At 47.6% G+C, this 23,413-nt stretch overlaps 10 protein-coding genes across 10 annotated transcripts; 4 read left to right on the top strand and 6 right to left on the bottom strand.

The window, feature by feature from the left end:
* Positions 1 to 449: 449 nt before the first annotated feature.
* JR316_0003231 (3'-5' exonuclease eri1) lies at positions 450 to 1,814 on the bottom strand (the record flags this gene model as incomplete). The annotated part of the gene is made up of 6 exons (XM_047889006.1): positions 450 to 590; positions 674 to 769; positions 847 to 939; positions 1,012 to 1,188; positions 1,240 to 1,392; positions 1,455 to 1,814. The coding sequence occupies 6 exons, from the start codon at positions 1,812 to 1,814 to the stop codon at positions 450 to 452; spliced, it is 1,020 nt and encodes a 339-aa protein (XP_047751380.1).
* Positions 1,815 to 2,074: 260 nt separating this feature from the next.
* On the top strand, positions 2,075 to 3,256 carry JR316_0003230 (Protein CMS1; the record flags this gene model as incomplete). Its single annotated transcript, XM_047889005.1, has 5 exons — positions 2,075 to 2,350; positions 2,423 to 2,570; positions 2,626 to 2,700; positions 2,754 to 3,023; positions 3,078 to 3,256. The coding sequence occupies 5 exons, from the start codon at positions 2,075 to 2,077 to the stop codon at positions 3,254 to 3,256; spliced, it is 948 nt and encodes a 315-aa protein (XP_047751379.1).
* Positions 3,257 to 3,294: 38 nt separating this feature from the next.
* Positions 3,295 to 3,783, bottom strand: JR316_0003229 (54S ribosomal protein L31, mitochondrial; the record flags this gene model as incomplete). The annotated part of the gene is made up of 4 exons (XM_047889004.1): positions 3,295 to 3,327; positions 3,387 to 3,506; positions 3,565 to 3,679; positions 3,734 to 3,783. The coding sequence occupies 4 exons, from the start codon at positions 3,781 to 3,783 to the stop codon at positions 3,295 to 3,297; spliced, it is 318 nt and encodes a 105-aa protein (XP_047751378.1).
* Positions 3,784 to 3,935: 152 nt separating this feature from the next.
* JR316_0003228 (Splicing factor 3A subunit 1) lies at positions 3,936 to 6,607 on the top strand (the record flags this gene model as incomplete). The annotated part of the gene is made up of 7 exons (XM_047889003.1): positions 3,936 to 4,080; positions 4,139 to 4,439; positions 4,492 to 4,811; positions 4,868 to 5,287; positions 5,343 to 5,757; positions 5,810 to 6,266; positions 6,329 to 6,607. 7 exons carry the CDS (start codon positions 3,936 to 3,938, stop codon positions 6,605 to 6,607), a joined length of 2,337 nt encoding a protein of 778 aa, XP_047751377.1.
* A 292-nt stretch (positions 6,608 to 6,899) lies between these two features.
* On the bottom strand, positions 6,900 to 8,588 carry JR316_0003227 (uncharacterized protein; the record flags this gene model as incomplete). Its single annotated transcript, XM_047889002.1, has 3 exons — positions 6,900 to 7,379; positions 7,446 to 7,496; positions 7,569 to 8,588. The coding sequence occupies 3 exons, from the start codon at positions 8,586 to 8,588 to the stop codon at positions 6,900 to 6,902; spliced, it is 1,551 nt and encodes a 516-aa protein (XP_047751376.1).
* An 840-nt stretch (positions 8,589 to 9,428) lies between these two features.
* Positions 9,429 to 11,511, bottom strand: JR316_0003226 (Ubiquitin-conjugating enzyme E2 J1; the record flags this gene model as incomplete). Its single annotated transcript, XM_047889001.1, has 7 exons — positions 9,429 to 10,006; positions 10,374 to 10,855; positions 10,916 to 11,018; positions 11,076 to 11,117; positions 11,172 to 11,193; positions 11,261 to 11,410; positions 11,473 to 11,511. The coding sequence occupies 7 exons, from the start codon at positions 11,509 to 11,511 to the stop codon at positions 9,429 to 9,431; spliced, it is 1,416 nt and encodes a 471-aa protein (XP_047751375.1).
* Positions 11,512 to 13,167: 1,656 nt separating this feature from the next.
* On the top strand, positions 13,168 to 15,416 carry JR316_0003225 (uncharacterized protein; the record flags this gene model as incomplete). The annotated part of the gene is made up of 2 exons (XM_047889000.1): positions 13,168 to 13,525; positions 13,591 to 15,416. 2 exons carry the CDS (start codon positions 13,168 to 13,170, stop codon positions 15,414 to 15,416), a joined length of 2,184 nt encoding a protein of 727 aa, XP_047751374.1.
* Positions 15,417 to 16,008: 592 nt separating this feature from the next.
* Positions 16,009 to 17,527, top strand: JR316_0003224 (uncharacterized protein; the record flags this gene model as incomplete). The annotated part of the gene is made up of 3 exons (XM_047888999.1): positions 16,009 to 16,054; positions 16,118 to 16,348; positions 16,416 to 17,527. 3 exons carry the CDS (start codon positions 16,009 to 16,011, stop codon positions 17,525 to 17,527), a joined length of 1,389 nt encoding a protein of 462 aa, XP_047751373.1.
* A 44-nt stretch (positions 17,528 to 17,571) lies between these two features.
* Positions 17,572 to 18,804, bottom strand: JR316_0003223 (putative transcriptional regulatory protein; the record flags this gene model as incomplete). Its single annotated transcript, XM_047888998.1, has 8 exons — positions 17,572 to 17,787; positions 17,840 to 18,011; positions 18,063 to 18,128; positions 18,182 to 18,258; positions 18,316 to 18,422; positions 18,492 to 18,513; positions 18,569 to 18,640; positions 18,715 to 18,804. 8 exons carry the CDS (start codon positions 18,802 to 18,804, stop codon positions 17,572 to 17,574), a joined length of 822 nt encoding a protein of 273 aa, XP_047751372.1.
* A 627-nt stretch (positions 18,805 to 19,431) lies between these two features.
* Positions 19,432 to 22,214, bottom strand: JR316_0003222 (putative sulfate permease C3H7.02; the record flags this gene model as incomplete). Its single annotated transcript, XM_047888997.1, has 11 exons — positions 19,432 to 19,746; positions 19,807 to 19,888; positions 19,946 to 20,463; positions 20,520 to 20,812; positions 20,863 to 21,117; positions 21,166 to 21,317; positions 21,372 to 21,664; positions 21,716 to 21,778; positions 21,836 to 21,918; positions 21,977 to 22,031; positions 22,095 to 22,214. 11 exons carry the CDS (start codon positions 22,212 to 22,214, stop codon positions 19,432 to 19,434), a joined length of 2,229 nt encoding a protein of 742 aa, XP_047751371.1.
* Between the last annotated feature and the right edge of the window lie 1,199 nt (positions 22,215 to 23,413).

Genomic DNA, 23,413 nt, shown 5'->3' with positions numbered 1-23,413 from the left:
TCACGGCCCACTAAGCAATAGATTTCCCGCATACTTTACATTACACTTGACCTGGGTTTGCCACACTGTATCAATAGCTTCGCGCAGTTTTATTTAGCAGCTGGTGTCGATGATAATACATTTACATCTATTTTTGACCGAAGGAGAATTTTGCTATACAAGGTATCAACAAGGCATTGAACCCGGTAAGTATGTGAGAATAAAATAGAGCATCCGTCAGCACAAGACTCAGTTATTGAAGACGTTCTCTGGTCAATATAATAAACCAACATTCTACGCGTCCTTTTGATATTTGCATTGACCTTATGAATCGAGAAATTGACACAGGACGGTCATAATTGCAAGTCTAGGCGTACAACGCGGACCACTGGAGCCCCTGAAATCTGCGTAAGCGGGACCATAATTCAGCCTATGACCCCAAACTAATGGTACAAAGAGTCATCAGCTCTTCAAGGGAGTCCCTCCTCCAAAACCTGGCCATGTTTTCCCATCCATTGCCATCTTCTGCGTGGATCTATTGCGGTATTCGGAAACAGGCGTACTCCTCGCCTCGCCAGCTCGGTAACAATCTTGGCGATGTTACGGGTATCCTATGAACGTCGAATAACCGAATCAGCAAGATATCCACGAAAGCAAAAATAGGCTTGAAAAGACGGGGGCTTTTCCTACTGACGTCGATGCCACTATGCTGTCTGCCTTCAAAGTCCGGTAAGCCCAGTACCTTTAACTGCGCAGAGATGTTCAACGATGGTCGCTTTGAACCATGAATCTGGGTAATGCATTGTCAGAGCTGATGGAAAACAGGTCACTGGGCGGAGAAATGCGTCATACGTGTGTTGCTGGAACTTTCGAGGCCGCAGTGGGTTCTGAATACATCCAGTGGAGAACGGTGGACCTTACATCGAGGATGTCACCCTGGATCCACGCCGGCATTTGAACCTAAACTCCAACAAAAAATAAACGAAGATTTGCAACGCGATAAAAGCATGGAATTTGTACTGTTGTACTAACCTGGGATATAAAACACTGTTTTACGAAAAAATCACGAATATCCCATGGGCCATCACTACACCAACAATATCGCTTTAGGCGTCTCCCTGTTCCTTCCTCCAATAGGCCGTTCTTCACAAGGAATGCTTCCAATTGCACCAGTACTTCTGAGAAACATGGAGCTACATCCACTTGCTCCTATAGCATTATCAATAATAGATCATATTGTGAAAAAGGGGTGACACGAACTTGAGTTATTCCTGTCAGCTCCGTGCAAAAAGCTGACAGTGTCGGCCTCCAGGTAGGTCGAACAAAAGAGCGGAATTCATCGATAACCTCTAGGGTATCAGCCCGCCCATCCTCGCTCCTATCAGTCCACTGCAATACAGACACTGGGAGTTCCTATGCAAAGAAAGGGGTTAGGCGCGCGTTCGCTTCTTTGGATTCGCGCTGCGATCACGTACAATGATTTCATTCGGATAGTTAAAGTCCGTTCCTGGTTTGCAAGTGCCTTCGATATCGAGGATTAGAAAGACTTCATAAGGCTGCTTTGTCTTCTGATGAACGATGGGGGTGGTTGGCTGAACAAACTGTTTCTTTCCTTTGACGCGGCGGGTGTTTTTGAGGTAGCGCATATTCTTTTTGGAGGATGACGGTGTAGGAGGGGATGTGGGCTGGGCAGCAGGGGGTTGAGGCTTTTCAGAAAATATAGGATTGGCTTGTATAGAAGAAGTCTGAGATGAAGTGCTTTGTGCTTTGTCTCGAGAAGCTATTACACGCTTATAGAATGAGCGTAAAAGGCACGTTGCAATCATAACCAGCATGCAAGGCAGCCACTGATTTACTACCAATGTCTTGAAACAAGGCACAACGCCAGATACTGGCATTAGGCTCGGAACCATTCTTCACATTCGTCGGTGAAGAAAGGCAGGCCTTTGCCTTGCGTGGAGCACTCCGCCGTTGCAGTCGATAGCTTCCAATCCCAAACTTCGCCGCAATAAATTGGTACCACGTGATGATTGATTTTTTGGACACTAAGTCTTGGCGATTCTCCTAGTTCACTGTGCTAATCCCTCTATCAATAATGAATCAAGTAGGAGACGACCTAGAAGACGACTTTGTTTTGGACGACACGGTGGCACTTTCTGGAGACGAAGGTCTCGACAATGTAGTTCAACTAGATGATGAAGACGTCTTTGTCGATGCAGGGTCAGACGAGGGGCAAGACGGTGAGGACGACGACGATGAGTATGGAAATGATAACGACCACGATAACATTGCATCGTCGACGAAAGACACCGATGCTGCTCGGGCCAAAAAGCGAAAGCGTAGAGAGAAAGAGAAAGAGCGGAAGGCAAAGGTGCGTGCGGCCTCTCATGCCTGCTTTCATCAAGACTCTTATAACTGCAAACTAATTATGACTTTCATGTAGAAAATCAAATTGGCAGAAGCTACAGAAAAGATAGAGGGCTCAATAGCTTCTCAGTCACCTCAGAAGCTTTCAGATTATTTGGCTGCAATGCAGGCTAAAAGTTTCCCAAAGCTATCAGCTATTGAATTAGACGACCTGCGGATACCAGGTACGGACTACGCTTAATTTCACAGAAGGACAGGCTCAAATTAACATGCAGACAGAATCATCAATAGCGGATACGACCGCATGGACGGAATCACGAACACTGGATGGGCTAGTGGGTTTTATCACGAAAGGTAAGTAGGTCTATTTCTATCTTGTACTTCGCTCACCCAGCTATTCGGAACAGTTCTTCCTAGCCTGCGCCTTCGGTTATCACAGAAATCGAAATCAAATGGAGCACCTACACTACTCTACATCGCTGGAGCTGCTCTAAGAGTTGCAGATGTCACTCGGGTGCTCAAGAATAATAAACTTCAAGGTGATAAGGGTGGAGATGTCGCCAAACTGTTCGCCAAACACTTCAAGCTTGCGCAACACGTAGCCTACCTTAAACGGACGAAAGTTGGAGCAGCTGTTGGAACTCCAGGTCGATTGGGAAAGTTGCTCAATGATACAGGTATGTTGAATCCTCATTACTCCATAGCATATGCTTAAGATCACTTTCCTACAGATGCGCTGAATGTGTCTGCTCTTTCCCACATCATCTTGGATATCACATATAAGGACGCCAAGAATCGCAATCTGTTAGAGATTCCCGAAACAAGGGATGAGGTCTTTCAAACGGTCTTGAATAACGAGCTCGTTTTGAAGGGTATTAAAGAGGGGAAGATTCAAGTAGTGTTGTTCTAAAAATTATATGGAAATACATAGTGCTTGCGACTGCACTTTTAGAAACCTTTGGGGTTCGTTCTAAGCGTTAGCTGTAAAAATATTGCGGCTACGGTTAAAGTCATAATCATTCCAGGTATAAAAAACGAACCCTTGTCCATTTAGGAACCTTATGAATTCCCTTTCGGTATCCTTTTGCGTGGGGACTGAAGACGGTATACTTGTCCCGGGCAGGCATTTCGTGTTCTTTAGGTAACTCCAGAGCGCGAGCCTAGGTGTAAAAGGACTCAAATGAGTTCACAACTCCATCAAAACAAATAAACACGCACCAGCGATGCAGTTTGCACTCCACTAGCCCTCACAGCTTCGATGACGGCGTCCACCTTCTTTAGCCTTGCCCTAGCATTTGCTTTTCGCGTGACTGACAATTTCCATGGTGTCTTCCTACGGTTGGTGTCATTCGGGTACAAGAGCCAACAGAAAAGAATGAGAACATACCATAGAAGACCAACGGAGTTCACATTAGAGGGCCTGAACGCGCCAAACATCAGGGAGCCAGACGGAGGTTGTGGAAGAAAGCACTGGGCAGCGTAAATGCTTGACGAAAACAGATACTGATCGTGAGAAAAAGGACTTTGTAGAGGTGTTTGTGACCAAATTGAGCCTGTGCAACGCCAACGTATCTTTCATTCTTTTCACCATGGCTGAAGTTGCGCTCGCCAATGGACACGCCCACGGCCTCAACGGCCATGCTGACTTCCAGATGGCTGACCCTTCCCCAGCCTCTGGTGCATCCAGTTTACGTTTCAGCAGCGGCCTCATCCTTCCCCCACCTGACATAAAGGGTGCGTAGCAGTTTCGTTCAACTACATTTACCCTAACAAATTTCCAACTGGTTTCCAGCCGTCATCGACCGAACAGCTACCTACGTTGCTCGTTCCGCTAACCCGCCGCAATTCGAAGAGAGGGTACGAGAGGGACAACGTGCCGACCCGAAATTCTCTTTCCTCAACCCCGCCGATCCATACCATGCGTACTATCGGGACAGAATGGACAAGGTTGCGCGGGGTGAAGTTGATGACGAGTCCGCCCCAAAAGAAAAGGGCGCAGAGGTGACTGAAGCCCGTGAACCTGTTGATATCGGAGTCGAACCTCCTCCTCCAGAATTTATCCTCGATCTACCAAACATCAGCCCAATTGACTTGTGCGTCCCCTCTTCTCTTACAACGATGTCTCGTTACCAAGATGTATCTTAGGGATATCATGAAGCTCACAGCTCTGTTTACTGCTCGTCGTGGCCGAAGCTTCTTGGCCACCCTTTCTTCGCGTGAAGGTCGCAACTATCAGTTCGATTTCTTGCGCCCAACACATTCTTTGTTTGGCTACTTTAATCGGTTGGTGGAGCAGTATACCAAAGTCATCCAGCCTAATAAGGAGATGCTGGAACAGCTAAAAGAGCGCACGAAAGAAGGAGCGAAATGGAAAATGCTCGAGACCGCTCGCCAACACGCCAAATGGGAGAAAAACAAGCGCGAAAAGGAGCAAAAGAGGTATGATGACCAAGAGGCGGAAAAACGTGCGTTTCTTCTTTCTTTTTACCTGCGTGAACGTATTGACCGTGTTTATTTACAGGTGCCTTTGCTGAGATTGACTGGCATGATTATGCCATTGTGCAAACCATCGAATTTACAGCCGTGGATGCCAACTCCGAACTTCCTCCTCCTATGAGCGTGCAGGAGGTTGAAAATATGACGTTGGCTCAGAAGCGCATGGCTGCAATGATTATGGAAACAACAGCCGACGACATCGAAGCGCATCGTTCACGCCAGGCTGCCGCCGAGGCCGAGGCTGCGGCTGCTGTCGGAGGCGCTGGAGCTGGAGATGAAGAAGATGCTGAGATGGAACAGAGTGACGATGAGGAAGAGGTTGCGAACAAGCAGAAGAAGGAACGCGAAGACATTCAAAGAGCTATCGCTCAAGCTCAAGCTTTGCAAGCCAATGCAATGAATCCTGCCGGTCCTATGAAGATCAGGACGGATTATGTACCCAAACGTGAGCATTTTACTTTTTCAGCAATCCATTTGACTCCTCACGAGTTTATCCATAGTCGGAGAGAAGAAGAGCAAGGTTGCAATGACTACATGTACAATTTGTGGTCAACAAATCCCTGTCGACGAGCTCCAGGAGCATATGCGTATCGAGCTGCTAGATCCCAAATGGAAGGAGCAGCGAGACAATCTCGAAGCTCGCAAAGCCCAAGCATCAGAATTACAGAGGGGTGCCAATGTCGTGGCCTCTTTGCAAGGCCTGGCGCGTACTCGTGTGGATATTTTCGGAACAGAGACAGACGAGGAACGAAGGAAGCGCGAGGAGGCTGCGGAGAGGGAGAAGCGCAAGGAAAGGGAAAAGGTTGTTTGGGATGGTCATACTGCCAGCAAAGCCAACACCCTGGACAAGTTCTCCAGGAATGTCAATACCGACGAGCAGATTGCCGCCATTCATCGTGCAAAGGGTCTTGGACCGTACGTTTTGTTAAGTCCTTTTCATTACATTGTTTATTGATCATGATTATAGACAAGAAGCAAATGCCATTGGTCCTGGAATTGGCCCAGCTGCTGTCCCTCCTCCTTTGACTTCTCTCCCTCCTGCTCCTGCATCACTCCCAGCGCCTCCTACAAATTCAGGAGCGTATTCTGCTGCCACTATCTCCTCAGGACCACAGCCTGCCTCGATGTACAGTGCACAACCACCTGTCATGCTTCCACCTTTACACTACCAGGGTATGGACTCTGCTCAGCCATTTGGCTATCAGCCTGCACCTCCAGTTGCACCTGGCATGCACCCAACCCGTATGGCGGCGCTTGCTGCGGCTAACAGCGTCATCCAGAGCGTTCAGGCCGGAATGGTACGGTCTGCTGATGAAATGGAAGGTGGAAACCCCGACGAAATACCCCCTGCCAAAAGGCAGCGCGTCGCCAAGCTTCCTGGCGGTGCTCTTTATCCTGAAGAAGACTGGATCTCAATGCACCCGGTAAGTAGTTCATTGGAATTTATCATCGAATATATGCATATTCATTACATTTTCTTCCCCAGCATCCTATTTCTCTTCAAGTACAGATGCCTAATGACCCATCAAAGCCCGAATGGAAATTGCAAGGCCAGGTCGTCACAATCCCCGATTTACCCCTCAACCTCCTTGTGTCGACATTACGAGACCGTATCTTGCAGCACACGGGCAGCACCGTACCAGCATCCCGAATCCGTCTGTCCTACATGGGCAAAATGCTGACCAACTCAACGTCAATCGCCTACTCCAATCTGGAGGACGAAGACATGCTGGTCTTCAGCGTTCGGGATGCCAAGAAAAAGTAATCCCGTTTCCTATGTTCGATGCTCATTTTAGTTTTCTTGTAATGCTTTCTTTTCTTTTAAATCCATGTCAAATTTTTATGTGCCTGGTCAATTATATCCTTAGTGTACGGGCGCTGTATTTTCCTTTTCATGAAAAGGATGGCTCCTTGAGCAATAACGAAAAGCACGTTGTGCCAAAATGCTTGAACCTATGCCCCAAAAATGACTCTATTGACCGATAAAAATACACAGACCTTGCCTCAAACCTCTGGAATATACAGCAATACAGATATTAACGGCGATTACATACCAATCACAGATGCGACCATTGGACATCATTGTTAGTGTTGCTACTACCGTTGTAAGCATTTTCAGAAACTACCGCGTCCAACATATCCTGCTCGAAACTCTGGGCGTCGCCGATGTAGACCATCCCAGGGCCATTGGAGTCGTCTGAAGCGTCAGCGTTGCTGTCGCTGCCACTTGCAGACTGCGCTATCGCTCCTCCTCCTCCTGCCTCTGTAGATGTCTCAGAGGGCGTTGTTACTGTTTGAACAGAGGCGGTACTTGTGTTTCCTACCCCGTGGGCCGTTGTCGCCGTCGCTGATGGCGCGGGAGAGTTTTGGAACCACACCTTGCCTTTGGGCAGAATGATGGTTCGGAGAGTAGGACAGGCGCGATGCCACATTTTGGCTATGCGCCCTTCGTCCTCCTCAGTCGCTGGGGTGACATTCCCGTTCGCGACGTTCGCGGGCTGCACCATCGGTGGTGGGGCAGCCATGAAAGTGATGTACTAAATTATGTTGAAATACGGTTCTGTAACTAAAAGAGATTAGGACAGTAATGTTTTCCTACTCACTTTTAGACATTTAAATCTGGACAGAATATTGGCTGACTGCTCCAGAAGTTCCTGTATACCATGTCAGCTTTTCAGATACTACAGAACAGATAGAAAAAAAGGGGGGATATCATTCAAACTAACGTTGCTGTACTCAGCCATCAACATGACAAGATGCAACGCCTCCAGCTCCTCGAATCTTTGCGCGAGCGCTTCGAACAAAAACGACGGAGCGGTGGGGTCAAAGCTGATCACACTCAGCCTCTTCAAAGACGCGGTGGACATCTTCAGTGCGTCGAGCGCAGCGACGCTCATCTCTGAGAACAGGGGGATAGACACCACCTGCACCGGGCGGCCCTGCACCACCGCCTGGACGATGCACGCGTCCGCATGCACCGCGTTGAACGACCGTAGCCGCGGGAGCGCCTCCGGGGAGAGGATAAATGCGTCCGCGTTCGGCACCTGCATCGACGGCGGCAGCGGGTCGATGAACGGGAGGAAGAACACTGAGTCGGTCTGGTACCCTCGCAGCGTAAGGTCGACGATGGAGCTCTGCGCTTCAAGGAAAGACGCCAGGGGCCGGCGGCAGTACATCGACGTTGTGAACTGCCGCAGTTTGAATGTGCAGCGGTCGAATATCCATAGTGGGGAGTGTGTCTTTGGTAGCTCCAGAAATAGAGAGGTGAGGCCTGTTGTAAGGAGCAGAGCGCGATGGAGCAGGGTATAGAAATTGGATATGGGCGTGTACGGGTTGATGTGCAGGTCTAGCACCCGCACCAGGCTCGCGAGCTCAGGCTTCTTCACGATGCCTTTCAGAAATTGGATGATAGTGCTCGGTATCCCGAGGTGGACGGTGTGATACAACCGTCTAGCGGCCAGAGCCGAGATAAAGGAATTGGTAAACAGCAGGGGCTTGAGGTGATCATGGGGAAGCAGGAGAAAGATGGCATCCAGTATTTCCATAGGCAATTTGGGCCTCAGTGTGGGCTCTTGGAGGTGACTCAAACTCGTTGACGTCGCCACGGACGATGAGCCCGCCTGCTGGTCACGGTCGCATAATTTCTTTGTGGGTCGTCTTAGGACAAATTCTGGCGTCGAACAGACAAGATCGTTGGTAGCATCTGCAAAATGGCGTAGGGTGCTGTACAGAGCATCCGTGGCCATGGTCACTCGGTAGAGCGGTGTCGCGGTCGTCGTCGTGGAAGGGCGGGTACGGCTGAGATAAAGAAATGACAAAGTAGTACGGCTTGGTGATCAAACTACAAAAGGGGCTATTATTCAAGCGCTCTAGTAGTCGTTGTCCTCGACGGCGGCTAAGACCTGGGACTTTTTGTACGGACTCGTGGTGATAGACAGGTGTGCTAATTCTTTACTGGCCCACTGCCTGCCTGGTGGTCCTACACCGGAGAGCAACGTCATACGACAAAGGTAATGTGCGTGACTTGCTTTTTCTGTGAGGCTGCCTGTTTTCTCTGTAGACAGCTGGTGCCTAGCCAGCGAACTGCGGCTGTTACTCTGTGCCTCACAGCCGTAGCTCTGAACAACAGTCGGATTCTTCATTTCCCTATCAAAGAACAAAAGTAGAAAATCGTTTGTTATGCCAGTATGCGTCTAAGTGGATGGAGAGCTGTAGCTAGTGTATAGTTGTACATATAAAAACAGTGTCCGTCGTTGAAGTAGTTGATAATGATATCCAGTCAGTGCCCATAAAACCCTCGTAGAAAAGCCCAAGAATGAGTATGCAGAATAAAAAGGAGGTGTGATGACCTGGAAATGTGGTAGGTCTCATCCTCGTGTCGACTTGAGAATGCGAAAGCTAATAAATAATATAAAAAACTTGGGTGAGCTCCCCTTGCCACCTAGAGTGAGAAAAGAGTCATGCAAAGGAGCAAATGTGCCGGGGAACTTTTTCGTAGGAGATAGTGGATGTGGGCGTATGTTTGTGTGCGGCGTGTCGTGATAGGATTACAGAATTGAGAATGAAGATTTGGCCTGACCGACGTCCTACCTCATGGGAGGTACACGAGGGAAGTAACTTTGGTTCGAACTGGTTGATAGACGTGAGACACTGGACTCTGACTGAGTCTGGTTCAAAGGGGCGGGTTTAGGGGCGCTGCCCGTGCTGGTTAATGGGCAGATATCATAGGTCGGCGGAGGCGCGAGGGAATGGGCGAGATATTTGTCCGTCTGTGCCTTGGGCCTGCTGCTGGGCATATACGGCGACGAGGGAACTTCGAGGTACGGTGACGTGACGGCCACACCAGGGACTGCGAAGTGTCTTGAGTTGGGCTGATTAACGCTCCCTCGTCTGTCTGAATGAGCCTTAGCACTACCTGGACTGTGGGCGGGATCGTTGCTTGTGGAGGGGATGGGAATGGTGTCCTGCAGCCATTTCTCATCCTCTTCAGTAGGAAAATTTGGCGACGAGATCTCGCGCTTGAAGATGGGTGCGTTGAGATAGGGCGACTGCCTGAGAGACGGTGGAATTGGCGTCGAGGGGGGCTGGTTTGGAAGGCGCAGAGAGTTCCTGCGGGGCATGGATACATGGGGCTTGAGTGTGGAGGGGGAGGAGGAGGGATTGTCTGAAGCCATGGGCAGTAGATCGGTTTACATTCATAACAGTGTTTTATTTAAGTCGTCTTGAAATCAAATTCTCTCATATCACTCCTTCGGCCTCGATTGTCTCGGACTTTGTCTTAATCAAGTCTAGCCGCCGGTCCCAATCCATCCAATCAATTCATTCCCTCTTGTACATTTCCGTTCCTACTATATTACAACTTGTACAGATCCACTAGAAAAAAATACATAGAGCAAGCGTAGACGCCGACTAAGACAAATTACAAAATTAAACCATTCTGCGGCAAATGATCGCAAACAATAAAACCAAAAGGATGCAAATAGCAGTGTCCAGTAGTAGTGGTGGTTTGTGGGCGCTCCTCTGCATCGTACGTGTTGCTGTCGGTCCGCTGGGCGTAGCAGGTGTCGAGACACTCGACGCCACACGCGGCGACTCCGATGCTGCAGGTTCGTTTCGGACGACGTGAGCTTGCTGCGGTCTGGAAGACAGGTTTCGCAGTGTCTCGGCCTCTCGTACGGCCTCCCTACTCTGCAGTTTGTTTAATTTGTCATGTAATGCCTGGGCCATCGCTCGCATGTCATTTTCTTCAGCAACTGTGAGCCGTGGCTCGGTCATCGTCGATTGATCAGCTTCCTTTGATCCGTCGGCCTGTTCAGGAAGAGGGGCGGCAGACCCTTTCGGAGCGGGTTCAATCTCTGCAGGGGGGACGATTTCAGCGGCTGCAACCGTTGTCGGCGCAACATCTGCATCCTCTGCAACCGGTTGATCACTACTGGCGCTCGTAGATGCAGGAGGGTCGGGTAGTAACTCAAGATTCGATTGTTTGCAATGTGGGCATGTCCACTCTCTCGATCTTAGAAAGTACACCAGCTTGAGAACGAAACTCGAACAAACGGAGAGAAAGAAAACTCACAAAGCAGCCAACCTTTTCCTTTCCGACGCAGGGTACTCAATAGATCCAACACCAACCGCCGCCTGCCCCTTTAATGGAAAGAAGCCTTGTAAACCGAGAATGGCTGGATGAAAGGAAACGGTTAGCACTATAGGCGCAGGTTCAGAACAGTTGGGCATACCTGTTCGCACTCCCCATGCAGGTTGCCAGAGTTCCTCATGATCTGAACCAGAATGAGATCCTCAAAGAATACACGTCTAAGTGGAACACGACGCACAACTTGTAAAGCTAATGCAAATCTGATATGAATTGAACACCACAAAGTCAACCGTAACCCACGCGCATCTGGGCGAAATAACGACCTACCTTGGTGTTCAGTTCAAATCTTCCATTGGGAGTCAATATCATGATGGATGGAGGTCGAAATGGATATTCTGCTGGGAGTAGGATACGAAAGTGATAAAGGCCGCCATCGAATTCAGTTCCTGCAGGCCCTCGTAGTGTGCAGTGCCATTCCTGAGGTATAATACGTCAGTAAATATACGTATGGCCAAGCAGGGGAACCAGGGTATACTTACGAATATGTCATCCTTAAGAGTGCGGTTTGCGGGGTACATGATGCTCGTCAGCCCCGGGTGGGTGGCAAATCAAACTATGAAAGAAATTACCTCAAGGGGACCAGCAGAATAGTCTGTACATGGGTCGTTGGCTAGCTCTCTCGCCTCTTGCATGATGCGCTTTACAGCTACAATCCCTAATTAGTTTGACGAGGCTTCCAATTGGTTATAGGCTGACTGACCGGAATTGTTCTTGTTGAGGGCGGTCATATTTGGTACAAAGACCGTTCGTAGAGTAAACTGAGAGAAAAATTAAGGCAAGGATTGTTTGAGAAAGAGATGTATATAGGATGAATAAGCAGGCTGAAGTTCCGTCGAGAATCGAGACGACGTGGAGGAACGTGAGCAATTCCGATGTCATTCCTCGATTGCGGCGTTGCACATTGTCGAGTCTCCCCAATTTGGCAAAATCACGTGAGCGATACTTCCCGAATTTTATGTGTTGCTCCCTCTCTTGTCCTCCGAGTCGTAGTAATGCCTATCCACATCGAGAAACTCAAGGTTAGGCCGCGAAAATGTGTGTATTTATCCCTTTTCATATGAATTGCTGCTTAATGTCTCGAAAATAGTTGTACAGGGCGCCGTATGCACGCCTCAGCTTACCGCCATGCTCGCCTGTTGGACAGCTACCCAAGACATTACTTCGGTCAAGGACTGTAAAGAACACGCCCAGATTCTGTTCGAGTGCATGAGAAGGACGGTGAGCATCTTGACTCCTTTATCTCTACAAGGACTCTGACACACAGTTTCAACCTCTGTATCCTGGACCCTTACTTGCGCCTTCCCTGTGCTGTCTCCACAATTCATAATTATTCGCGCGTTTTCTGGCTTGCACATCGGATATGAAACACTATATTCTCTTCGTCCTGCACCAATACGCGCAAAATATAGCCAATGCCCAAGAAGTCGCACAAACCTACCATCAATTACCATCTTTCGAGATTGGGGAAGTCAATCCAATAATACCTACCATTTTCCAGTCTTGTTCTTGTACCCACTATCTAATATCTATCGGATTCTCCTCTTGTGCGCTTGCTATTTTGGCATGAAAACGGCTGTGGTGTATTCAATTCGCTAAGTCACATTTTCAATGCATGTTCTTTATAACCACACTTGTTCTCGCCTTTTCTACAGAAAGCTATTTTTTCTTGATACATCACAACGTAACTGGTCTCAACAAGCGGTACTCTCTGTCAACATGCTTAATTTATTGAATGTATCTCTACGCGACCTGACTGTCCATTGGTGGAAAGTATCAAATTCTTCATCATTTTGCTCTTCTATGCGCGGCAAGGACCCGCCTCTTTCATATACTTGTGGTCTTCACTGCGCTTCTCTGCTTCCTATCTTGAATTTCCGCGACATCCAATTGTTCCTGATCGTTGACGGAGGTGCCAGAAACTTTGTGTACCCTTTTCATGGCTGTTTCTATGCTGGTTCTAGCATACCTTGAGGTTATTTGCGGGTTGACCTACACGTGGTCTGATGTTGTGTACGACATTCTTCTTTACTTGCCTTACCCGCGTGGATGCGGCATGCACAATCAACTGCAGCCTTCCTTTAGGTTCCTACCAAGAGCAAGTTTAAAAAACGCTGATTCCAAGACCAACTTCGTCTTCATTTTCCAACTATTTTGCGAGGGCAGACCTCAATCTTATGGCTGTTCATCGTTATGACCAAGAAGATATCGCTATATATTGGGACTATGGTTCGTGTACAATGCTTTCCCAGTATTCCTCTAGCTTGGCTAAGGTGTATTCTACTCTCCCAGACACCACTCGATCAACGAGCGCTAGTGGTGCTGTGTCCACCTATGATCTTGTGAAAAACATCCGAGCGGCTATTGCGCCCTTTGGACCCATAAAATCATTTCGAGCATACTCCGATTTCTCATTGACACCCTCCTTTGGGCTTAAATCCACGAACATTCGTTCGGAACTGTCGTCATCGGGTGTATCGTTAGTAGATTGTCCAAGCGATGGCCGAAAAGAACTCTGCACGAAAATCATGCTAGGTGCGCCACCATCGCACCCGATGTCCAAACTACTGTGCTAAGCAGGATTCATTTTCTCTGTTCAGTGGATATTCTTATCAATGCATGGGACCATAAACCGCCATATACATTTCTGATTATCACTGGAGATCGAGACCTAGCATATGCAGTTTCGACTCTACGAACACGCCGATATAGAGTCATCATCATCTGTCCTACGGCGACACATCTAGATTTAACTGCACAGGCGTCAGCGCAATTAGATTGGAGTCGAGTTGTGCTTGGAATGGATAATGGACCGACAGATTCCCCCGAGCCTCATCTGCCGCCCAAAGACCCCCCGATCTCTTCGTCCTTTGGTATGCGGCGTCAATCTGAAACGACGAACGACACTCACACGCACGTCCAATACATATCAGCCACCAACACCACCAACACCAACAGCACCCTCAAATCGGCATCCAAAGATCGCGGAGGCGGAGGCGGAGGCGGCGTGCTTGCCCACGCCGGCATGAAATCCAACACCGAGCTACCCATGGCAGACCATAACGGACCCCTGCGTGGGCGTCGGAACTCGCTATTCTCGTCGTACGATGCGCGCAAGTACAGCGTTTTTGGTGATCTTGATCGCGACTATCCTGTGACTGCTGTTGGAATTGGGTCTTTTGGCCTCGGAGACGGCCCGTTGTTCCCTCGAACGCGGTCTCAAGGCGGAGCGCAGTCGAGAGCGGACTCGGCGCCTCCCAACATCCAGTACTCGACAAACCCACCAACACCTCGTGAAGAAGCCTTCGTACTTCCCTCAACAAACAAAGGAAAGCAGAAGGATGCTCAGATCTATGAACCAGAGAACATATTCCCGCTCATTCCTGCCGAGTTTCCTAAGAGCGTTCCTTATTCAGGCAGCATCTTTGAGCCGTTTGGGAGTTCTGATCCATTCCACTTTTCTAAATCTCCTCCTCCCAAGTCTCCTCGTCAGATCGCAGAAAAATTCTCAGGGACACTGAGTATGTCTCCTTCCTCCAAGTCAGAATCTCTCACACGTTTTTCTGCTTTGCACACCGAGGTGTCGACAGCACCAACTTCTGCTGATCCGGCGTCTCTCGCTGACAAGAGTGATTTGACGATCAAACCTCCGTCAAGCAAAAAAATAGATAGTCCAAAGCCAGCGCCTACCTTAACCCATGGCACCGTAGCTTCGTCGCGCCAAAATTCTTCAGAAACCGCTGCCTCCGCCACTGGCAGTGCGACTGCAGAAAAAATTGACGAATTCACTGCGAAGCATAAGGAGTCCAAAGCCACGAGTCCAATAATTTTTGAGGCTTTTAAACCCGTGCAGTCTGTTAGTACCCCTGTGCCTTCGACAGCTACGGCAGAGAGGAAAACTCCTAGTCCACCTACGGTGCAATCAAAACCAGCCATGCCTTTCATCCCGCCCGTAGCAACTGCTGTCAAGCCTGCCCCCGCGCCTTCTCCAACCCCTCCCAAGAGGTCGAGGGCCAACACGACGGCGACATCCATTCCAGCCTCCAGACCCAGCACACCCCAAGTTGCACCTGCCAGATCAAGCACACCCCAAGTTGCACCTGCCAGATCAAGTACACCCCAAGTCGTGCCTACCAGATCCAGCACACCCACAGTTGCGCCTGCAAGTTCCAGCACACCCCAAGTTGTACCAGCAATATACGCCACTCTAGTACAAACGCTGCGCGAGGAACGAAAGCGTCACCCGACAGGCGTCACGAAAAGTTGGCTAGGAGCCAGACTGGTCAAGAAGAATCCCAACCTTTATCAGCAGGCTGGGGTGTCCAGATTTGGGGCGTACATCTCAAAAGCTGTGACTGCGGGTGTGGTAGTCGAAAGAATCGTGGAGGACGAACCAGGCGTTGCACTTCACCCTTCGCTTATGTGAGTCTATATTATAAGTAGTGGATGATGATGGCATCCCATAATACACTCCCAAATGAAATTTGAGAAAACACCATGAACACTTGTCTTATTATGTATATGGTCCTTGAGGAGGACCTGTAGTATATTTTTGGTCCTTGACCACAACTGCACTACTCGAAGCATATCTGCTCTGCATACTCCGACCAGACTCTTGAAATTTGCGACATACTTCAATTAATCAGACTCGCAATATTCACTACAGTCATTGGTGTAGGCAATAGGTTCTTCGTTTAATCGAGCACTGCGAATTGCGTTTTATTTTATAATCATGAAGCGCCCTCTAGCAACTGACAATGAAATTTCAACGCACAGAGTCAGTAGAAAAGATTGCTGTATGAGCTCGCAGCGCTTCATTACAGTCGACACTAGAAATATATGTGGTATTTTTGGACACCTCAACCTGTGCGCATACGCTTGGTGGCATGCACATGGTCCAATGCATGTATGTGTACCATCAATCGGTAGCGTGCCTCCTACTTCTGTGTGCTCCGAAGGAAACCATTCCTGAGTCGTCCATTACAACCCCACCCCTCTCTATCACGAATACCTTCAAAATGACTAAAGCAATATTGGATAACGTTGCCATATTTTGGGATTATGGTAAGTTTGCATCAACATACCTGTGGCATTTCTCAAGGATTACTTGCCTCCCGTCACCATGAGAAGAGAACTGCCCCGTCCCGTCCAATACATCTGGCTATGCAGCGGTGGATTGTCTTAGAAACTTAGCTGAGCCCTACGGAAGTGTTAGGTCACTGAAAGCTTACCTTGAAGTCACCGAGCAAACACCGTCGAAAACCTTGCTTATGCGGTCTGAGCTCCAGTCGTCAGGGGTGTCATTAGTCGATTGCCCGCACAACGGTAGGAAAGATGTCGCAGACAAGATGATTATTGGTAAGGCATTGCAAGCCCCTTTAAACGGAATTACCTCTGGTTTTTAATCATATTCATGATATACAAGTCGATATGCTTGCGCATGCCCTCGATAACCCGGTTCCATCCACTATCATCTTAATAACAGGTGACCGCGATTTTGCGTATGCCATGTCCATTCTCAGACTTCGGCGCTACCGCTTGGTGCTCGTTACATTACCCCATGCACACCCAAGCCTCACATCTCAAGCCTCTGTTTGCCTGAGGTGGACTGACATAGTGATGTCACTCTCGAATGACGATACGCCTGCTAATGTCTTTGAGCCAGTCGCCTCAGTTGCACCTGCACCTGTACCTATGCCCAAGCCCTCCTCAATAGAGGTTCCTCCAATCCATATGGTCACAAACTCTCCCAGAGACATGTTCAACAAGCTCACGCCTGAAACGGTTGGCCCTTTGAAACAGTTCGAGTCTGATTTACCAACAATTCCTCGACCTCGTTGGGCATACCCATCATATCCCCTTGACTGTGCTCCGAGTCCAAGTAAAACGCCTTTGGCAACAGAACAACGGCTCGCAACTGCGCTCTCTTGGAGTGACTCTGTTTACCTGCCCAAGACATCGCCGCCCCCAAGCCCGAAGGCGAACCCGATATCTTCAAATGTAGTTCAAACCGAAGTGGGAATTCCACACGGTGATACTCCATTTTTTAAGGGGTTAAATAGGCCATTTGTAGCGCCCACAGGAATTGATATTTCCCATTCGTCTCCCAGACCTTCCAACACCTCAATGTGGTCTCATAAAAATGCCAATGCCGCGTCGTCATCTACAAATGTCCCCAGAAAACCTTTTTGCATAGAAGCATCATCAATATTGGGAAATTCTTTTCCCATCGACGCTCAAGCCCCTCTGTCCACTGTAGAGATTAGTAGTGAACGAACAGTTCCAGACCCCGTCGTTCCTGACCACTTCAAGGTCCTAGTCCAGATCCTGCAAAAATGTCGCGCAGAGGGCAACATTCGCCCATTACGCTCTATTATTGGACTTGAAGTAGCAAAGGCCAACGTGTTCAAGAAAGTGGGTGTTGAGAGGTTCAAGCAATATGTCATGATTGCCGTGAAATTGGGCATAGTGGAAGTTGGTGGGAAAGATGGCGGAGCATGGATAAACCTCAAACCAGAGTGGGCTAACGCCAAATAGTGAGGATCCTCAGGAAAGGACAGGAAGTTTGTATTGGAAAACCTCTATGACGAATCTTGTGTTGTCCAGACCTTGGTTATATCCTCGATATCCTCGAGGTCCTGGACAAGCTCTTGTACCTGATTTTGCAATTCTCCGCCATCTGGCGAGCTATCCACTGGAACGTACGTTAGTTCTGATGATCGTAGTGTTATTCCGGATGCCTTTTTATTTTCGATAGCGGTTTGAAGTTCAGCTAAATTCGATGGTTGGCAATATACCTGCAATGACGATTAGATCGATGGAAGTATACCGAAGTATAAAAGAATTAACCCTGAAAACCCCACCCAGGTTTGATGAATTGTCTTGCTTTAAGTCAATGACATCAAGATTTAGCACAAATTCTTCGAATTTGCTGAAGTCTCCATCTCCCGCCTCGTCTACTACTTCGACTGTCAAGCAGCCTACGTGATTGAACATGAAATTAACAGGCGTCATGTGTGCGCTATTATAGATTATTTAGTTTTTTTATGGAGTATCGAGAAACTCGACGCACCCATGAGCAGTCAGAACTTCTCGTACGTTGTGAATTGTGCGATTGATGTTGTCGGTGACGCATTCACTGTTCGACACAATGAAAATTATCCAGCTAGCGAAGCAGATAGTTAATCGTACATGATGATCCCCACAGACTTAAATGCAAGCGCCTCGTATACAATGCGTTCACCCGTTTGATCTTTGCCTCCTGCAGCCTGGGAATAGAGAAAATGACTTTCGTCGAAGCATGTTGTATATCCGGAGGGAAATACCTTTGCGAGTGCCTTTTCTATATTATCCTTAGGAACCCCCTGTTCTCTTGCCTTCTTCAATGTCGTTGCGAGCATTGAATTCTTCTCTGGGTCTGCAGAGCCGCCGACTGTAGAGCGTGTTTGTTATTGTTAAAAGGAATCTTCCCAACGTCCTGGTTTGAACATTAACGGCCGACCTTTAACAGCATTGATAATTTCCTGTCAATCCATTATAGACATGGTTTGAACCCTAGATAAGTTGAAAAGGGCCCACTCGATTCATTCTGGTATAGAGAACGCTTTTCTGTGCGTCATTGGCACCTTTTTTGTCCTTGATTTTAGACCACTGTTGTTGCGTTAGTTAGTCGTCTGATGACTGCTACGCATGAGGGACTCCTAGAAAGGTCCTCAAAAACTCACTTTGTTGTGCCCTGCCTGAATAGGGCGCTGAGTATGAAAATACCGCGTTAAAGAGGGCGGATGTGATGAACGGAGAAGAAGTCTGAACATAACGCTGACTTTTCGTTTGCTCCGTTCGTAAGTAGCTGTTTGTCTCGCGACTCACAACACGCGACTTTCGGCTTTCCGGCCCGCTTGTATAGAGCTTGAACAAAAAAATGGCCAATGCCTGTTTTGCATTCATTTGGAGGCCTTCAGTCCCTCGAAAAAAATTCTCCTTTATAAATCGTTAATCGAAATTATAGAAATTGTAGAGTTAAACCAATAAGGGCTCATAACAGTTGCAGCAAGTCCAAAACAAACCCCAAAGCGTGAACCAGCCGGTAACTCGTACTTTTCTTTTGCGGTTCCCTGATTTCGCACAAGCTACGAGAGTTTGCACCGTTAAATTGTTCCTCTCATTGTTTATATATATTAGAAGATGAAATCAATGCAATCGTTAAATTTCATGATAGTGTGCACTATACTGGCTATAGTAGATATAACATGGGATACAAAGTCAAAGCTTTTGAAACAATAAATTTAAATAACAAATCGTCATCCATCCTGTCATCTTGAAAACATTGTCCACGGCGTAACGGCCCCGTAAACAGTCAACGTGGTATTGTTAAAAAATATATCCCATCGGCAGGGAGAGAGATGTAAACGCTAACTTTGTTACAAAGACACCTGAAGAAATTAGAGAACACGATGAAGTCCTGACTCAGCAGCTTTCACAGCACCCGCAAGGTCAATGTGGAAGAAGGGTGTATCGCTGGAAATAACATCGACGTATCCGTCTTTTGAAGGTGAGGGTGATGACCGCCCCTTCAAATTCTTGAGAGACTCGACGTCATCCCTCTCTTTAGAGAACCGCGGTAGTTCTTCGGCGCCGTCGCGATAGGGAACGACAGCAGCGATGTCATGTGTTTTTGAGGCAGAGATACCTGTTCCAAACCCACCAGCGATGAGGGCGCGGCGGATCCATGGAGAAAGGACAGAAGCAAAGTGGAACTGGGAGAAAAGAAGAATTGTTAAAGATGGAAACATTCGGAGTTGCATAATATCGCGTACCTCTACTGGGTGGTCAGCCCATTTTTCTATTTCTGTGCGAGTGTCGATTAGAGCTTGTGTAGCTGTGGTATCAAGGTGAGATCTATTGAAACAGCCCATCAGAAAATTGAGAAGTAGATATTCGTGGACTATTACTCACACTGTGGAGAAATCTAGGACGATAGCGTGTAGGATTGGCTTCTTCTCATTTTCAGCCTGATCATCTTCAGCTCCTCGGCGACTAGGACCAGGGTCGTTCCAAGGTCTCTCACTAAGGCTGACGTTAGACATGTCGCGCCCTCTCCTCATGTTCTCTTTGACATAGTCGACGAGAGCAGAGTTGACAATGGAAGAGTTGGGATAAAGGTAACTCTCTTCAAATCGATAAACGAGAACACCAGGGGAAGGAGGCGTAACCTTGATGTCGGAGTTGACGATTCCACCTTTGCTTAGAGGCAGGAAGACTTCTCGAGTAGCCTGGTCTTCCGATCCGCTGTCACGAACAGTGACTTTTCCCAAGAATGACCCGCGGGGGTGGGCAACGCGAATTAGCAGTAGAACCAATGACGCCGCAATTGAGGTATAGATTCCATTCTCGATTGACGAGAAAATGGTAACTAAAACGGCCGCTACCCAGATGACCCATTCCAGAGGAGAAACCCGCCAATAGGAATACACCTAAGAAAAGGTGAGATAAACAAATTTCTGGTATTAATATTTTGAATTTTTCTTACCTGGGCTGGTGATGCCACAAGATCAGCCACAGCATGAATGATGATAGCGGATAATCCAGCGGAGGGAATCCAGAAGAACGCATCGGTTAAACCGTACAAGGCAGTGATGACAATGATTGCAGTCAAAATACCGGCAGCTGGGGTACGGACACCGGACTTTGATTTGAGCGCAGATCGAGAGAAGGATCCAGTCGCAGGATATGCGCCAAAGCAACTTCCAATGGTATTTGTAACACCTATGGCAATAAGTTCCTGGTTGGGGTCAATTTTATATCCATTAAGTCTTCCAAATGCTAAAACACCATTTAGTGTTTAGATACAATAAGCAGGCTGTAAAACTTACATTTGGAAATAGCGATGTGTTCTAGAAGCAGAATGATTGTTGCCACAGGAAGCTCAGGGGCCATCGCAGCGAGGAGTCGATCGTCGATTGTAGGTCGCTTAACGTGCTTGAAGCCTGGAGGTACGGTTTGCAAGATCTTAATTGGATATTTGCCTGCCGCGGTCTTCCTGTGACGGCAGTACAGCCAGGCAGCCAAAGTCAAGACGATAATGACAAACGCATTTCTCAACACGCTAATGAAGAAGAAAAGACGAGCTGGAAAAAAATAAGATTGGGCAGCTGTCTGCAATAATTGATACGTACCTCTTCGGGGATACTTCTTGCTCATGTACACGCAAAAGTAGCGGATAGCGTACAGGCTGACAAGGCCAGTAATCCCAAACGCTGCGTCAATTTTAGTAATTGGCAGTCTCTTAAGCGTGTTGATAATGACTTTATATGTGGCAGCACGAGTACTGTGACCATAAAAGTTAAACAACGCCATGGAGAATAAAAATCGCCTAGCTCACTCGAATCCAGTTATTCCCATTAATCCTGGTACTTGGCCAGCTGCGATGCTAATGGCGGAACCTGTCATGAACCCACTAACGGCTGGCGCAGAGATAAATTCCACCAGCCAACCGAGGCGCAGGAGACCAATTCCAAGGACAATGAATCCAGTGATGAGAGCAAGTAAACTTGCAATTGTGGGTCCGTCCCATTGACCGGGATCACGGGCTTGCACATGCTTGATGACTTGAGCTACAGTAAGAGACATGACAGCGACAGGCCCAATAGAGACATCTTTGGAGGTGGCGAAGAACTGAAGAACTATGAACGAATGTCCATACACCTGAAACAGAGAAAGCCTTACGCAATAGATGAGGACCCCAACGAACGATGAATATAGGCCATACTCCGCGGGTAAAGTCGCGATCTTTTACACGTCATACCGTCATTGACTATCGTCAAAGAAAACAACATTAAAGCCTACCAATGCATAGGACATTCCCTGCGGTACAACTACCATGCCGACAGTAATACCAGCAATTACATCACCAGTGAGCCACCCGAGGTCTATACTCCAAAGTTTAATAATTAGAGAGATTGCACTGTTCAAGGAAGAAGAACTGACTGTATTTTCCAATCCACGACAAAATGGGGAATAGACTGATCACATATGTCTTAATCTAGTATCAAAGAGTAAGATTTTAGCTCGGGGCACTACGCTTGAGGAAGAATGTTTTCCTTACGCGTGAAGTAGGGTTGTTGAATGATGAGGTGACATATTCGATGCTGGAGGCAACTGGTACAGTGGTCTCTGGATAACCGATGATACGCTTCCCATAACGTTTTGCGGCTTCTATCGACATTTTTGGGAGTGGTGGTACAGCGCTCAAGACCAGAAGTGGGGAAATAGATGGCTCGAATTTATAGTATCTCCTACAGGTGGTGGAAATCTATCACCCGATCCGATTCGGCCTGTTGGAGCGAAGCACCGTACACCGCTGAAATGCCCCTGAAATTTAGAGCGAAATTTGTTTAGCAAGCGATCCGAATAAATGAAACCGCAAACAAGATACGGACCTTTCTTGATGAAGGCTAGTCAGGACTCAGGAGGGAAGTATGCTTTTTAACGAATTTTCTGCATTTGTATGGTCGAGGGGAGTTTGAATCTGTGATATTCGCATCAAATGGTGCTAAGTTCGATAAGCGTGTTTGGTGAAGTATGTGAAATCAATGAGCACCTCTGTTGCCATTGTAGACCAGGATGGCGCCATCGGAATATGTAATTTTAGCTCCCGCCGTTGACCGTTAATAGTCCATGAGTTACCATATATGGAAGGACCCCACACTTGCTCCCAGGAACAACGTTCTATAATTATCATTGGTTTAGTGGTTTGAAGATGTTGGCCAGAGATCAATGGCAATGTGTAGGCACACTGGTTTAGGCACAAATGCACGACGTAAATTACATCTGCCATTCGCTTCACACAAGTACACATGAATGTATTGGATACCAAAGGCGTCATTCCCTACTCATATGTTGCTGGTGGCACAGGTGACGGCGCAGTGTCAATGAGTTAAAAAATCCTTATCGGAACATATAAGAGTGAATATTGTATTTGTTGCAACTAAGCCAAGAAGAAAAAGAAGTCGGCTCATGGAATTTCTACAACTACTCGAGAGTACTCGCCCTGCTTGGAGAAGCACCAAGGCGCCCAAGGATATGCAAATGTGATACCAGAAAATACCAAGCTACGATACTACAGAGCGGGAGTATTTGGACTTTAAATCCTACACATTCTTCGACTAGATACTAAATTTAGGCTAACTAAGAATCTCAACATGTCGTCTGTTCCCCTTTGTTCTGTTTTCAACAGATATATCAATAGATATCAATGCAGTAGTTCAACTATAAGCTCATAAAAGGAAGAGGTCGAACTTTCTGGGTCAAAACGTATATACGTTCCCGCAAATACTTGATCAGAAAATATTCACAATTATCTACTCTGCTCCATCGTGTGTCTGTAGTGGCGAGGAACTAAATGCTACTTGGGGAATACTAAGC

Source organism: Psilocybe cubensis, chromosome 3, assembly GCF_017499595.1.
Source record: "Psilocybe cubensis strain MGC-MH-2018 chromosome 3, whole genome shotgun sequence".
NCBI lineage: Eukaryota > Fungi > Basidiomycota > Agaricomycetes > Agaricales > Agrocybaceae > Psilocybe > Psilocybe cubensis.
Note: the sequence above shows the minus strand (reverse complement) of the source record. Positions and strands in the feature narration are given on the sequence as shown.